The 16,052-nt window shown below is 46.8% G+C and overlaps 1 protein-coding gene across 2 annotated transcripts in view; it reads left to right on the top strand.

Moving 5' to 3' along the window:
- LMF1 (lipase maturation factor 1) overlaps positions 1-16,052 on the top strand; it is a 204,757-nt gene that overhangs the window by 56,116 nt on the left and 132,589 nt on the right. For both annotated transcript variants that reach the window (XM_074919041.1, XM_074919042.1), the window contains one exon: positions 3,792-3,940. In XM_074919041.1, coding sequence (XP_074775142.1) covers positions 3,792-3,940 — 149 coding nt within the window. The remainder of the gene's footprint in view (positions 1-3,791; positions 3,941-16,052) is intronic.

Here is a 16,052-nt window from a genome sequence, read left to right as displayed (position 1 = left end):
CCCTCCCCGTGGCTCCCTCTCCGGCTGCGCGGGAGATAACAATAGGGCGCTTTGTGCTGCTCTGCAGCTGCTGAAATTTGACTAGATCCAACTGAAGAAAACAGGAGCAGGTGGGTCAACAACATGACCCTTTCGTTCCCAGCAGTATCAGTGTGCGCTGGGGCCACAGGGACCGGGGTGGAGGTGAGCCCCAAGTTTAGCCCTGGCAATACGGATGTGTTGGTTGGCGCATTGAGGAGGGGAGCTGCCTTTCTGAGATAGCCCCGATGCCTCTAAAGGTCACAGGGTTTGCTGCCATTTATAAAATGGGTTCTCCAAAAATGCTAGGATTGAGAAACATGGCTGTACGTGTTAAGCATTGCTAGAGGGAAGAGATCTTCACTCCATTACCGGTGCTTTGATTCCCACTAGTTTCTCAGTTTATGAGATGTTCCATGGCTGCCCCGCCAGCTCCCAATGCCCAGCACCTGCCCTCCCCTCTCACAGCCCCAAAGTGGGAAATAATTCCTCCTCTAGGTCCCGCCAGGTCACGGAGATGACTTCCTTCATGTCTTACATTTTTGCAGTGGTAGAACTGTCCTAAAAAATGTCAAGGGTGGAATTTTTGCAGCTTGGAGGAGGGTTCAGTGCATGGTTCCCATGTTTGGTGGAGATGGAGGATGTGGTTGTGTTGGGCTCCTTTGCCAAACACATACCATCAACCCTGCCCACTTGATAGCATGAGGGAAGGATAAGGAGGATAAGGATACGGAGAAAAATGCTGTTATTAGCTGCACGGGTCAGCTTAGTACTAGTTGTTCCTAAGGTCTTCCCTGCCAAGATCTGGTGACTTGGTTGATTCCTTGTAGGTATCACAGTGCATTTGGGCTTTGTGAGCTTCAGAAGTGGTCTTAAAGGGTGGCAGTGCTCAAACTTCAGTAGCGCAGGGCAGACACATGGTTACAACTTCGAACCTGTCTAAGATTGCAAGGGATTTTGAGTCTGAGGCTTTTAAGGGGTAGATATGAACAACTGTTTCTAAGTCAGCAGTTAGAAATGCAAGGTTTCTGTTGATGGATCTTGTAATCTTGCTTTCTAATATCAACTTACAATAAAATGAATGTGATACGGAGCAGAGCTCCCCCCTTCTGTGCTATACTGTGGATACAATTGTGATGTTCAACGACGTGTTCACGTCCTTGAAAGTCTTCATGATTTATCTGTAATTTTTAGTAGCAAACGTGAAACACGCATCTTGGATAATCCTACCATCACAAGTGCTTGTGTTGCTTGTGGGGTAGGATCAAGCATCAAGGCTTAACTGTTTGCAGATGATGGAGCCTGTAACAGGACTAAAAAGTTAGAGTCAGGATGAGATCTGTGCTCACTGGGGAAGGGGAAAGCGGTGACAGCTTTGGCAGCTCCCGGGAGCAGGGAGGCTGCTGCAGGGAAGGGTCCAGGGTGAGGAGCTGCTTAGGGTGGAAGGAGGGTGGATGCGGGCTGGGGAAGGAGCTTCTGCTGCCGAGGCCAGGGTGTTTGACTGTTTGCGTGACGTGTGCGAGTCCGGAAAATTGATCTGCATGACCACATTACCAGCTGCAGAGACTCAGTCCACCAGGAAGAGGGTTGTTAACAAATCAGAGGCTGTCCGTGCATATCTGCATCTTAAACTTGGTTTTTAGCAGGAACTTGCTGTGATTTGCTATGAAGGTCAGTAGCAGAGCAAAATACAACACAGTGTCCTTCATCTGCACGAGCAAATTTGCCTGTTGCTGTGGATGGGTGCAGAGCAGCTGGAGCTGGACAGGATTTAGCCGCAAGCTGAGGAAGTTTAGATGGAGACCTCTGAAACGATGCTGTGACCGCAGTTTGTCCTTGGCTGCACTTGCAGTTAAACCCTGTTTGGTGCCGGTTTAGCTGCACCCGCTGCCAGCCCCCGTTGTCAGCAGCGGGTAATTTAAGAGGTTTCTCCCAACAGCTGGCAGCACTGCTTGCTCCGGTCCCCCCCTCCCGCCGCGGCGCTGAGCTGTCCCCCTTGCTGGCACAGTTCGCAGTGGATTATGCTGTTGGACTCACAGCCGGGTGGTGGTGATGGTGCCAGGATTCAGACTTGTCGTTTTGGAACAAGAAGCACAGGTGCAGGCTGAACTCATGATCCTTGGAGGCCAGCACATACCAGGAAGGCTTCGGGTTCACTTGGGACACACGCACGCTCACTCACGCGTCCCTGGGTGCTGGATGCACGCTCGTGTAACCCGTTTAACACCCCAAAAATGTGTCCCGTGAGATGGCGCAGTCCTTGCATGCCCTGTCCCTCCACACATGCAAACACCTCCCTAGGAGTTGGGTTTAAAAATAAAATTTAAAAAAAATGCCAGCGTGTCCTGCTCAGTGAGAGGCGATGCTGCTCTCGGAGGAAAGCGTGTACGTTGGGATCGAAAGGCCGTTTGGAGATGTAGAGGCAGAGGCGCACGCCTTCCTGCTCAGCCATCCAGCCAGGATCCTATACGTCTGCAGGGGAACACAGTGATTAACATATGAAAACGCTGATAACAGTGGGATTCTTGTGCAGGCAGAAACGAAGGAGATATACTACCATTTTGGTGCCAGTGAGACCCATAATTGCTATTTGTGGCTGGGTTTAGTAACAATTAACCTTTCACATTTTGTATTAGCCATTGCTTTCCTGGTGCAGCTGCTTTTATAACAATATACTTCGCTTCTCCTCTCAGAAGTGCTAATTTTGGCACTTGGGGTATCTGTTCTAGAAACCACAGGATGTATGAGGGAGAATGGAGATTTTTATTTTAATAGTTGTTTGACAGAAATATTTGAATGTAAGAGTGTGTAATTGAAGGTAGGACAAAGTTGGAGTAATTTGGTTTTGGCATCAGTATGTTGTTACTTAAAAATGTAGTGGAGGTTGGACTTCACCTGTCAAAACAGAACTGCTGTGTTCTGGCTCTTCCGGAATAATTATTTCAATATTTTTGCTCTATGCTGTGCTGGAAAAAGAAAATGCAAAATGCAGATTTGCATGAAGTAGGTTATAGTCTGCCCTCTCCAAAGTGCCCGGTATCGCAGGTAACAGGTTCACTGTGTGGTTACAAGACTGTGCTTTGATCTCCGCTCTACTGGGATTCGGTCTAGAGTAATTTCACTAAATCTGTCAATGTGTAAAACTGGCTTGATGGACAATTTGGACTTTTTTCATTATGACTTTCCTTTGCAATTAAAAATTCAAAGCTTCTGGTTTGCACATTAATGTTGATGGTGAATAAGACTTAATGTGATTTTTAATCATTGTCTTTTGAAGATATAGACTGCCCCGTTTTGGCACAAATCCAGCAGTCAGCAGGACAATTTGCAATCGCTCGGTCGGTCCATGGTCTGCGGGAATCAGCAGCACTGATCAGTTATGTGCTTGGGTCACCTTGTGAATTCCCAGGGCACTTAAATCACATTTTTCTTTGCTTCATATATGTTTTTATTTTTTCTTTTGCTTCACACTGCATAAAATAACCATGTAAACAACAGAAGTGTCAGTGTGCGTGCTTGGAGAACACCACAACCCAATGCACCAAATGCAAATGCTCATCATTCACATCATCAGCTTAAAGCATCTGAATTCCCAGTGTGTGATGTGTGTGTTAGGACAGAGTTGGTACCTAAGTTCCCCCAAGTTAAGCTTAAAAAGCATTACAAGGGTTTTTTTTTCTTCTTCTTGGATGTTTAAAATTTGTGAAAGGGTAACTTAGAGGACTTGCACAATAACTATTTTCTTTTTCATTTCTCACGTGTTGGCACTACAGGATGGGAATCGCAGCTCCTGGAAACGGGGTTCCTGGGGATATTCCTCTGCCCGCTCTGGACCCTCTCCCGCCTGCCCCGGCACACGCCTCCTTCCAGCATCATCATCTGGAGCTTTCGGTGGCTGATTTTCAGGATCATGCTTGGAGCGGTAAGTGGGACTTCACCTTTTTGCTTTTTTGAGGTAGCAGCAAAAGGAGTGTTTCATCCTAGCAGAAAACCAGCCCCTGGTCCAACACATTGGCGTCCTCTGGTGTAGGAATTTTTTTGGTTACAAGGAAGGAACATGTAGCAGGAAATGCTTCGTGCTCTGGTTTGCAGAATCTTTCAACTTATTATTGGTATTTATTTTAAGGAGGACAAACATGGGAGTAATAATAACTGTGTTCATATGTTGGTGCTACTCTTGTGATTGGCACTTGAAAAGGAATAAAAGTGAAGTTTGAGGCTTGGGCATTGTGACTTTTTGATAAGATGGTTGGGAATCCAATGGGTAATTCCCAGGAACCAGGAGGTTTACCCTGTTATTTTTTCTTTGTGTATACTTTGCTGAAATGTCATTCTCTGCTCCATGTTTTCAAAGAGAACAATTGCTGCGCTACTGTCCCTATGCCAGTGGAAATTCCCAAGTAGCTCTTAAAAGAATACATCAGGAACTGACACATCTTTGTTAAAATAAAGGTGTGGCAGGGGCGTTATCCTGTCATCTCGATCTACATTGTGGATATTGCAAAATATCCCAAAACTTTAAGCTAAGGGTCATCACTATAGAAAGAGATTGCAGGTGGATGGACATTGCTGTGTCCATTTGCTCTAAAATCCTCTCTCACTCCAGCTCTTAAAGTGCTTGAATGTGTAGTCAGGCTCAGTAAGCTCTTAGTTATCCTCCCGCTCTTAAAAAAATAAAACAAAGACAAACTTTTTTTTGTGTTAACCTTCCTATTACCTGTTTTCAAGACCACTTTGTTAGTGGAGAATGTGTTATCGCAGTAGATATTCTTGGAAAACACATGCTGTATGCTTGTTACATCTAAGGGCGATTTCCCAGCCCGTGACAGTTCAGCAAACTCTGCTTGAAAGAGCAGAAAATTCTGCTTTTTTATAGGTGTTGTGGAAGTGGTATTTCAAAGCCCATTCTTTGATGTTGCATTCATTTCTTTGCCATAGCTATTGTGTAGCATTGCCAGATTTCGCTCAGCTTCCTAAAGCTGCAATTCTTGCTCATTACTAATTAACTAGATTGGGTCCTGCTGTGTGGCAATACAGATGGATAAAATGATGCCTGAAGGTCTGCTCCAGCACAGTTTTCTGTGACCCTATACAATATCTGCATGTGTAGATAATACTATAGATTTTAATGCAACTGCTGGTTGAAAATATTCAGTAATGGTTTATGGGACAAAGTCACATTTTTAATGCTTTTAAAATGCCATAAGGCTTTTGATGGGGGTTCAGGTGGATGCTGCTGCTCTAGCATCCTACCATGCTGCTCCTGCCATACCCTGGGATGGAGGCTCTGTGATGCATCTGTAATTGCAGCTTAACTTTAAATGATAGAAATCAGTCTTTTAGGAAGCCTGACTTGTAGAGAGGGTCTGTCTGACTGTCCCTGGGATGAGAGCAGGAGATGGAGCTAATGGGGAGATCTCCATGTTGGACTGAACACAGTATGTCAGGACACTCATGGCAGACAAGCTGTTGTGCTTGGGGAGGTAAATGCAAAATTATTTTGGCTCTTGTGATCTGTTTTGTGGAGTCTTTTTCCTGGGACAGCTGAGAAGTTGCTATTAGAAAAAAAAGCTGGAATGGTTCTTAGCAAAACTGCTGAGGAAAGGAGTGAAAATGGGATCACGTGCAAGGCTTGGTACTGTTTGTGGGAAAATGATGTTGGGAGGGAAGTGTGGTAGCCAAGTGAAGCACAGTGTATGGTTTGGGGAGAGAATAATGGAAGACAATCCTTAAAAATGACCTGCTTTAAACCAACAGGCGGTTTGTAAGTCTGTGCATGGGCTCTGCTGCAGCGTGAGGGCCCAGCGAAGCGGTTGGGAGCCTCAGGGCTGGCACCACTCAGACTTGGGCTGTGCAGAGGCACCGTCCCCCCTGCACCAGGGCTGGGTCTGTGCCAGTACTCGCTGCTCCGTGTCCCTTCTGCACGAGATGGCCTGTGACTTGCTCCTGGCTCTGTGCAGAGCTCCTCGGGGACATCACAGATGATGAGATGTGGGTCTCCATGCAGTTCATCCAACAGCTGTGAAGGGGACCTCGTTGGTCTAGTGAGAACAGTTCTGTTGAAACTTTTTTGGATGAGAAATTAAGGGTGGTTTGGGTATTAAATTTTTGTGAGGAAGCAAGTTGTTCTTGATGCTTCCTCATTTCTCATTTGGACATCACAATGACCTGGTTAAAACTGAGATCTTTCAGAGTTGGCTGGAGAAGGTCCCAGTGACATCTACGCTCGAGCTGTCTGGAGCTGTGTGTCCCCCAGCTGTGGGATGGGTGTGGGGAGGTCACAGTCCTGAGGGCAGCCTCTCTCCACCTGAGGAAGGATTCCTACAAGTTTAAAGCAGCTCTTAAAACTTAACATGCCAGCCACTATTGAGAGATGGTTTTACAGTAGGTTTCAAGTATTTTAACCAACTGTTTAGGGAATGCAGTTGAAGGCTGCTAACCTGCCAGAAATCTCCATCTACGTTTTAGTACAAATTAAATTTCCTGTCCTCTCCTTTAAGCACAGAATGATAAGCACTTTAGTAGCTGGCCTGCGTGGTTTCTTCATTATATTTTTGAGGGCAGCAAAGGTCTAAGTTGTTAAAGATTTGTGAGTGCAGTAATACAGCACTGGCTGGCCTTTCACAACTGTCATGGGGACCTGTGTGGGTGACCCGAGGGGTCCCAGTCCCTGCAGGACCCCTGTGCAGTGATTCAGGAGGAGCTGAGAGTGTTCCCTGTCTTGCTGGATTAGATCCCATGAGGTGAGCTGTTAATCTCCTCACCTGGTGAAGTCCAATCTGCAAGTTACCTTCAATGCAAGTTAGACCTTGCAGGGCTTGGGGGAGGTTGTGGATGTGAGGGGTGTGGGTGTGTGCGTTTGTTTTGGGGGTAGGTTTTTTTGTTCTTTTTTTTGGTCTGGGTTTGTTGGTTTGGGTTTTTTTTTTCAGGAATGTCATTGTGAATGTATTATTTGGTCCATTTATCCCCAGTGACACTTTCACCAAATGTCAGCATAGCCCCTTTGTCCCGATGGGTGGAGGCTGACTCTTGATGCTTCTTAGCTTCTGAAATGCTTCTTCACAGTCGTGATGCTGATTATAGAAAGAATCGACAATCCATGATGCCAAACGTAGGGAAACTCAGCTAATTTTCTTAACAAGTTGTATGATCGCCAAGTTTGCATCCCGCTTTCCTTCTAAAATAGAGGAGTCTGAGCTTTGCTCTCTTCCTGCTAATTTGTAATATATTTTGTGAATTATGAGACAGGTTGGATATAAAGGAAAAACGTGCTCACCAAACATCTTTGTTAATGTTATCTCTGTGCTGCTTCTTGGTTTTATCTGGAGAGTAATAACTCTCCTGTTATTTTAGGGAGAGCCCTCTGCAGAAAAGATGCTGCCCCTCGAGTCCCTCGTCTGTCTGGGTTACTGATATATAAGTAACAGACATGGGAGAGGAAAACATGGAAAGGTCATTAAATGGGGATCTATACAAGCAAGTGGAAATCGGTGATTGATGGTATCTTTAATGTTTTGGGGCCCAAACACATGTACGTTTCCGTCTTGGCCAGGGTAATGGGGCTTGCAGGCACTGGGAAGCGAGTTTAATGCCTGAAACCGCAGTGTCCTCCCGGCACGGAGGTGCACCTGCTCACAGGCCATCTTTGATTTCTTCCCTGATCTGGGCAGGAACTGAAGCCTGTGCACAAATGTGGGCTGAAGGAAATTTTTCCCGGGGGTGGGATTGACAGTGATTATATGTTACACAGAATGAAAGTTTGACTTTCCCGCACGATTCTCCAAGGACTCTTCTAACTGGTTTGGGTAAGGTTTTCCTTGGAAAATACCATTCTCCAAGCAGCGCTGTTCCCTCGGGTCAGCTTGGGGTTTTCTCACCTTGTGCTAAGTGAGCAGTGCTGTGGGGGGGTTTGACACGCACCTTAGATGGACAAGCTTGTCTCTCTTTTGCAGTGTGGTGACTCCCAGTGAAGACTTCAGGTTCTTATCCCATAACTCTCCTGTTTTCTGCAGTCGGTTCCTGTATCGTGAATGTGGGGGGCTGATTTCATTTGTCAGCCTCTTTTTTTTTCTGCTCAGTATATGATATTTGGGAACTTTATTCCATGCAGACCTCTAGCAACCAGAGACTTCACAGTGAAGCACTAGGAATTCCTTACCAAAATGAGTGCTGATGTGCCGATGGCCGTTGCAGCCCCTCTTACATCAGCCTGTTAAGGAATAAAAGACCAAGCCCAGTAAGCTGCTGGATACAAAATAAACCTGACTGTAAAGAAGGGCGGCTGGACCTAAAGGAGGTTATTTCCTAACCTGAATTGGCATGATTGTTGCTGTTGGTCTCCACAGAGCACATCAACCATCGTTTCAAAATCTTCCCATATCCTGTTGCCCCTCATGCTTCTTTAGACACTCCTAATTAAGGAGCACTGGAGCAGTGATATGCCTTTATGCTTTTTTTTACTATATAAACCGCAGAAGCCCACAGAGCTTGTGGAAGATGTCTGAGCAGCACATGAAGGTCACAGATGCACTGTGCCTGCTCCCCCGTTGCTGCTGCCTTTTCTTTTGTGTCTTCCTGTTAATCTCTTTTCTACTTGGGAGGTGAATATTGCTCCTGACACTGAGCACCATCCCCAGCGTGGTCCTGTTTCCTCCTCTTTTAGTCTTAACCAGGTGTTTGCTGCTGAAGTGTCTGAGAACCGTTGTCCAGCTCTGGACCGGTATAAGGAAGTCTTGCTGTTTCCTGGCTAATCCTCCCCTAAAAAATCATGTCCAAAACTTGCTTTATTGTGATGCCTTCCCTGAGGGCTGGCTAGACTTGCTTAGGGGAGATACAGCCTATGAGAAGTAAAATAATCCTGGCTGCGTACTTGCAGGAGGCGAGGAGCACAGGCAGTCTCTGCTTCTGGGGTTTGATTGGCAGCAAGTGCTGGGCTGATCTCAAATATTGCTGACTTTGTAAAAGGCATAATTATGTGATTCAATCTATATGTTTGATGTTCTTAATAATCCATTAGTGCAGGATGTAAAGACGGATGCTTTTTAGGAACATGCAGAGGCAACAGAATAGCAGTCCCTTTGTGTGAGTGAGTAGCTTGTTAGGAAATAAGTGATGCAAACAGACATTTATGGGGCTGATTCGCCTCAGAAGCGCTCGGTGACTTGATGTCTTCGTCGTTTTGCTTGTGACTCTCTGTCACTCTGATTTCTTGAAGCTTGGAAGATGCAAAGCATTGTTTTGTGTTTCCACAAGAATCAGGAGGTGGGTAAGCAGAGGGGTGTGCTCAGCCCACCGGCATTACCCAAGGACGTTAACCAAACGGCGGTGACTTGCCGAAAGGAGCAGCCCGTGCTGTCAGTGAGGTGCTTTGCTTGGCACTGTTGTCTGGTGGTAATTGGCTGTTTTGACATCTGCAACTAGCTGGGGAGACATTGAAGGCACGATTCTGCACTCTCAAAGCCTCAGCCCTCTCTCAAGTATATACATTTTTCAGCAGACAGAGTTTGTTTTCCAGCTGCTCCGTTCCCTGTAGAGCTGGTGTTGGACTCGGTGTGTGTGGTGGGTTGGAGGGCAGTGGGGCTGTCTGTGTGCTGCTGGCCCCGGTCTGGGTCAGCCTCTCCTCAGAGCCCCTCACTGCAGGCTGGGGGGCCCAAGGGGCTCTCGGCTCCTGGCATTTAGTCAAACTGCAGATTTGTATAATCACCTGATCCCCAGCAATGGGACTCGTTGGAGGGAGTAGCTGTGCTTTCCTGGTTCAGTGGAGCAGCATCTCCCCTGCATCTTGTGGCTTTTCAAAGCCAAGTCACATTTGTGCTGTCTGGGCTTTGTGCTCTGGCCAGGCTGGCGGGGGGAGACTCAAGTTTCATTTCCAGGGCTGTGTTCGTATGCTGCAATGGCTGAGGCCGTGGCCTTTGCCTCTGAGATGGGCAAGTTTCTGGTTTGCTTTTGGGGTTGTTTTTGTGACAGGCAGCAGCATTGCTCATGAGCTCTCTTTTATCAGAAAATACAATTTGTGGCTAATACCCCATTCGGCAAATGCTACTGCCATACTTTTTTTTGCAAAAGACTTGGAAGTAGATGACAGTTTGTTGAGTTCATTTATTTTGTGTAATTACCTGCTACAGGCAAAAACCATGTGCTGGGGGAATCCAAATACCTGCCCCGTTTGTGCTGGTGGCGGGCTGGGCAGTAGCTGTGAGCTGATGAATTGCCAACGCTGTTATTGAAATTTCGTCATAGCTGTTTGGATCCTGAAAGTCATTAGTGATTGCATACGTAAACCATAAAATATAGTTTCCGTTTCTTCATTAGTTGAGTGTCTAAGAAACATTGTGTGCATACTTGCTCAGAAATGTGAGAATTCGATTTTCGTCAACACCTGTGTGCGTATCTATAGTAACACTGATAAAAGTAACTGAAAAAACACATGTAAAGTGATAGGAGTACAGGAATGTGATTTATCTGGATTTTGGGAAGAACCCCAGACAGGTTCCATCCCTGAGTCCCCTCCAGCCAGCCTTGGTGGGTAAGGGGTGACAGTGCTGGGTGTCGGGGGCTTCTCCTGATTTCTCTGCCGTGAGGTTTTCCTGCACTGCGTGAGCTCTGACATCCCCGTCCGGCTTGGGGCCTGATGCCACACTGTGCTGAGGAGGAGCTCAGGCTGCATCCTGGTGTGCATCAAGCTGAATCTTGACATGCAAAGGCTGATGCTTTTGACTGCAGATGTGACTTTTATGATTTCCTCACCAATTATTCTCAAGGGTTGCCTCTGCTTGTTACTCTGCTCTCCAGACTCTGCTCCTCCAGTCTCACACTAGAGGGGTTTGTTGACGAGAGGCAGTTAAATGTGGGGCTGTTCCCTATCAGCACATCTTTCTGTCAATAAAGTGGATATAAACAGGGTGTGTAATGAGTTCAGGTCTAACTCTTGGCATAGTATTGCCTCTTCCAACCGGAGCTATGATGGGACAGGTCAAAGACTTACCAGGTCAAAAAGCAAAGCTGCTGGGGACAGAAAATATGACTTGGGGACTGGGATGGGGAAGCAGGTCCCAAACTGAGCTAGGAGCTGGGGGAGAAACTGAGATGAACACAGGCAGAGCAGGAGCAAGGACGTGGGAGCCCCATCCAGTAAAGGATGCCGTGCTGGGGCCCCTTCCCGCTTGGGCAGGTTTGTTGAGCCTGATGCTGCCAAAATCAAGCACAGCCGGGTTCAGACCTGCCCAGCTCCATGCCAAGATCTGTTCTCTCATCGTTACATCTTTGGCTTAACTGGGGAGAGCATTAAACAGCGAGCAGCTTTGAGTGGAGGAGACATGAGTGGTTTTTATGGGGGTGCGTGATAGCGTTTGCACGTGTGCTGTCTCTCCCGCTCTGTGTTATTTCAGGTTTGGAGATATTTGAAGTATGCATGTAGGTTTTTAACGAGTGTGTATCAGCCGTGCACAGCCTGGATTGCTGCCGCAGATGAAGTTAGTGAGGAAAGTTGTGCGAGGGAACCCTGCCTGGAAGCGTGAGCTGCCGCTGTTTTACTGCAGCTCTGTGTGGCTGCAACCGTGCAGCTGGCGCTTGGAGGGCTGGTGCTGGAAATGTCATTATCCATTTACGGCTGGTGTTCCTCCTGTAAAACATGAGGCACACGAAATGCCTTTAGGTCAGGTTGGTCTCAAGGCCAATGCAGAAGAGCTGAGACTGAGTTTTCTTGCACCAGAGCAAATGTGAGTGCTGCTTGCCCATCGTGGCACACGGCCGCGATGCTGTCGGCTGATACTGGTCCCTCTGGAAGCGCTCAACAGTGATGGTGTGCTTCAATTTATGTGACTTTTCATCATCTCCATCTAAAAACATCTCCTGTGCCTTTTCCCTCCCCACCTATATCTCTGTGGAACACAGATGTGGAGCCTGACAGTTCTCTGTGTTACACCTAGCTAAGGGCTGGTGGTTGCTGTGCTGATAATCCCATCCCAGCGCACGCTCCAAGCACGGGAGGTGTCAGGGGGAATATCGGTGATCAGGAAGGTTGAACGCCTTGAGATTCCAACTTTCTTGTTCTTGCAAGCCTGCTGTATCCCAGTTCCATGGCAGCAGAGCTGTGGTCCAGGCCAGCCCGGCCGTTTGCCACTCTTGAATGGCAGTGGGCTGGTGCTGGGATTTACCCACCTTGGTGCAGGTCTCTTGGGTGCTCTCACGCAGGGAGTGCAGCCGGTTGCACCTGGCCGACAAGGGAGGGAAAATACTTTTAGTGTCTCCGGAAGGAAATGGAGAACTGATGTGCACTTTCCTGTTGTTCCCTGGTTTTTGTTTGTGGATGCTGTGATGGGCAGGGCCCAGCAGTGCCCCTCTGCTCATGGGCAGTGCCATGCACCTTGGAAGTCACCTGCACAGCTTCTCTGCACCAACATCTCCTGCAGCCTCTTCTCTGGGTCCTCTTCCCAATGCCATACGGTGGAGTTGTAGGGCTATGGTGGAGTTGAGAACGGTCAGCGTTAGGTTAATGGTTGGACTGGATAATCTCCAAGGTCTTTTCCAACCTGGCTGATTCTGTGATTCTGCCATAACTAGGTGGAGATACTGGTGCTCTGCGAACAGCGACACTTTAAAGACACGTAAGCTCGTACACGTGCAACACGGCTTGTTGGGGCTCTTACTGGAGAGGTGGTTGTTTCTCACGGGTTTCCAATAAGCATTTTGCTTTGCAGCAGGATGGGTCTGCAGTGCCCCGTTAGCAGGGAGCAGGCAGCACTGCTGAGACGTGTACATTAGTCAAAGGACTCAGTAGGTAATGTTTGCCAGCTTGATGAGGTGATGTTCTGTACAAATAATTATTGCTACTGGAGATGCAACAAGGAGGCGGGGGGTGGGGTTTCACGTGCTAGGAGTGTAACAGCACGTTGGGAAACTGGAAGTAAATTGGGAATTAAGGTGGAGTTGTGTCTTGCAAAGGATCACGGACATATGGAATAAGTTACTGGGGGAAGGTGGCTGGGGCAGAGAGTATAAGTGAGTCTGAGACATCTTGATTAGTTTCTGGAGGAAAGGATTGAAGAGTGTAGTGAAAAAGCAGGGAAACAGGATTTAAAGCACATTACCACTTTAATTTAAAAGTGCCCAAAGCAAGGAAATTCAGATTTAAAGCTGCCAATCTATCACTGGCTGATGCAGGTGTTGGGGTTGGGGTCTGTGTGCAGATGGGTCCATGCCCTGCAGGCTCCGCTCCTTGGCCAGGAGCTTAAGCCCAAGCCTCAGGTTTTCCCCAAGAATTAGGTCCTTTAATATGTGTGTTATGTAATATAATAGTAATATTTATAATATATGTGTATTTTTACCTAATGATACTCTAATAATCTGCTGTATATGTAGTGTCCTTGACACCTTCTTTGTGTGATGCCCTTAAAGCTCTCGCAGGGGCTGCTCTGCTGGCCGGGCTGGTGGCACACCAGGAGCCAGGGATGGGGTCTCACGGGGAAGGGGTTTTCATCTCCCCTTTATCTTCACGTATGGGGGAGCCCTTCCCAAGAGTGGCTCCCCCGCTCCTCCTTACGCTGGGTACATCACGCAGAAGGCCCTGAGGGGCACAGGGGGAATTTAGGGAAACCCAAATGCATCTTTTCAAGTTGTGATTTGTGACTTGGCGCTCCCTCCCCTTGGTTTATTTTCTGTAAAGAAAATTTCTCTCTTTTTTTCCCCACTTTCTGGATTTCCGTTTCTGAATGTAACTGCAGACTGAACATCCCCAAGTCCGAGCTCTGCCTCTCAGAGCTGTTCAAGTACATCCTCAGCAAAAGCTGCTGCAGAACAGAGGAGTCCCGGAGCATTTTTTGGCAGACAGAGACATAGAAAATAATTTAAATCCTCTGGTGTTTCAAGTCTACACAAAAGATATGTTTCCCCTTTTACAGAAGAAAAAAGGATCATTTAAAGTGGTAGTCTTGGGAAAGAAATAGTGCAAAAAGATTTATAATAATTAGCAATAAATTCTTCCACTAAATTCTCATCATTGTTTCCTAGTAAATGTTGTCCATCTTTCACACAGAGATGTGTTTCACAGAGAAAGGATCAATTACTTCCAGATTATTTGTATACCATTAGATATTTAATTTATTTTAATTTTTAAAAAAATGTCTATTAGAAAAAAATGTTTCTTTTAACCAACTGCAGTGAATTATTTTAGAAATAGTGGTTCATGTTAAACTTCATTTTGCTTGTTTTGTTTTTGCTCGGATTCTGTTAAAAGTGTCATAACGTGGGTGGCATTTTAAAGGTTACTGGGAAGGGTGGGGATGTGATTAGCTAATAAGGGAGATGAACTTTCTGGCAAAAATAATGAAGACTTTGAAGCAAATAGAATCTGGATGCCTGTAGTAAAATTGCATTAGATGTAATGAAATAAAAGTTGGAATTTAGGCGATCTCTGTAAATATGAAAAAAAGAAGAAGAAGAATCAAACGGATGTAGTTGTCATTTCAGTGACAAGCGTGCCCTGATCCTGGGCATTATGGCTCTGAAATTGAGAATAATTATTCTAATTTGTTTTATTACATTAGCGTGGGTAGGAGGGAAGAAAGGGAGCTTTCTTTTATGGCTTTCTCATTATTCATAGGCGAGCACGGCGGGGCCAGGCTCCCGACTCCCGCGCCGGGGCTTCATGGGAATTTTTGGAAAATGATGTCTGCAATGTTCTGACCTTTGCCGTCCCAGCTGCAGCCCTCCTCCTCTCTGCAGGGATCCCACACTTGACTCCTTAGCAACCTCCTTTGTGCCTCTGATCTCTCTCCATTTGTCTAGTAATAGCCCTTGGCAGGAAGACTTGTTGTTCCTTCGGTGGCTGTAAAAGGCAGGGAGCCGCTAATGCCAAGTACTTTTCAAAATCCCTTTCACCCACTCCTTGCAGCGCAGTCTTCAAAGTCAGTCAGATGCTGGTGCAGTCATGGTGGCTTCTCAAAGGGTCTTTCTGGTAGCCAGGGGAAAAACCAGCAACAAATAAACCAAAACGAAAATCAACACCAGTGACGACTATTTCCTTTTCCAGTCCGTGGAGTTGAGGTGCTCTGCAGTTGCGTTTTGTGGCGACTCCGGTTTAGCTGTTGGGCTGGACCGACCTGTTCCCGTTGCGGCAGAACCAGACGTTCACCTCTTCGCGGGTGGGACCTGGCCTGTGGGCTTAGGGTCCTGGGGCTGTCTCAGCCCATCCCTACCCGTGCAGCAGGGTACAGGCAGGTGGGGTTCGTTCACCTGAAGGTGGGTTCTTCCAGAGAATCTGGAGCCTGGTCCTGTAATCTGCTGGTGTGGGACCAGAACCAACGTTCTACAGGTGAAGGGAAGTGCCATCGTCTTGGTGCAGGCTTGGACCTGAATAGGCCTGACTCGCCTTTGAACTGATGCGCAAGGTACAGAATAAAGCTATTTAACCAGTAGTCTCATCTGAGGAGCATAAGCTTGTCATTTTCTGGCTAAGGAAGAGGTATTCTGGCCCATTATTTCTCTCTTTCATGGAAGAAGCAGGAGAGATTTGAATTACCGGCTGTTCATTTAATGAGAGGTTTGTATGAACATCAGGCACAGCTCTTTTTAAAGCCTTTAGTTTGTTACTGTCAGAGTTGTAGAAAAAAGTTTCCAAAGAGCCTAATACCTGTATCACGTCTTCCCCGTGTGGCAATTCTTAAAGAAAGGAATAAAACACCCCTGTGCGGCACACGTGATCCAGATCATCCTTCCCGCGCCACAGAGCTTGACCCACCTGGCAGAGCCTGCACAGGGGAGACGTGGAGGGTCTGGATAGGTCTGGCCCAAATCCAGCCTCTGCCACCAGTGCAGTTCCTGGCAAGCCCTGCACCAAAGCACTCTGCGCTGGAAGATTTGGGCTCATAAATTATGCAATTATTTGAAAGTATGCAAACAATTTCGATAGCCATAACATGAGCCTTGAGGCATAAAAGGACCATAGAAAACATACTGAATTTTTAAAAAGCTAGAGCCCTTGCTGGTCTTGAAAATTAAATATTGTGTCCATTACGAGGTATACAAGAAAAAAAAAA

Source organism: Athene noctua, chromosome 15 (genome assembly GCF_965140245.1).
Source record: "Athene noctua chromosome 15, bAthNoc1.hap1.1, whole genome shotgun sequence".
Lineage (NCBI taxonomy): Eukaryota > Metazoa > Chordata > Aves > Strigiformes > Strigidae > Athene > Athene noctua.
The sequence above is the reverse complement of the archived record's forward strand: the minus strand, read 5'-3'. Positions and strand labels throughout refer to the sequence as shown.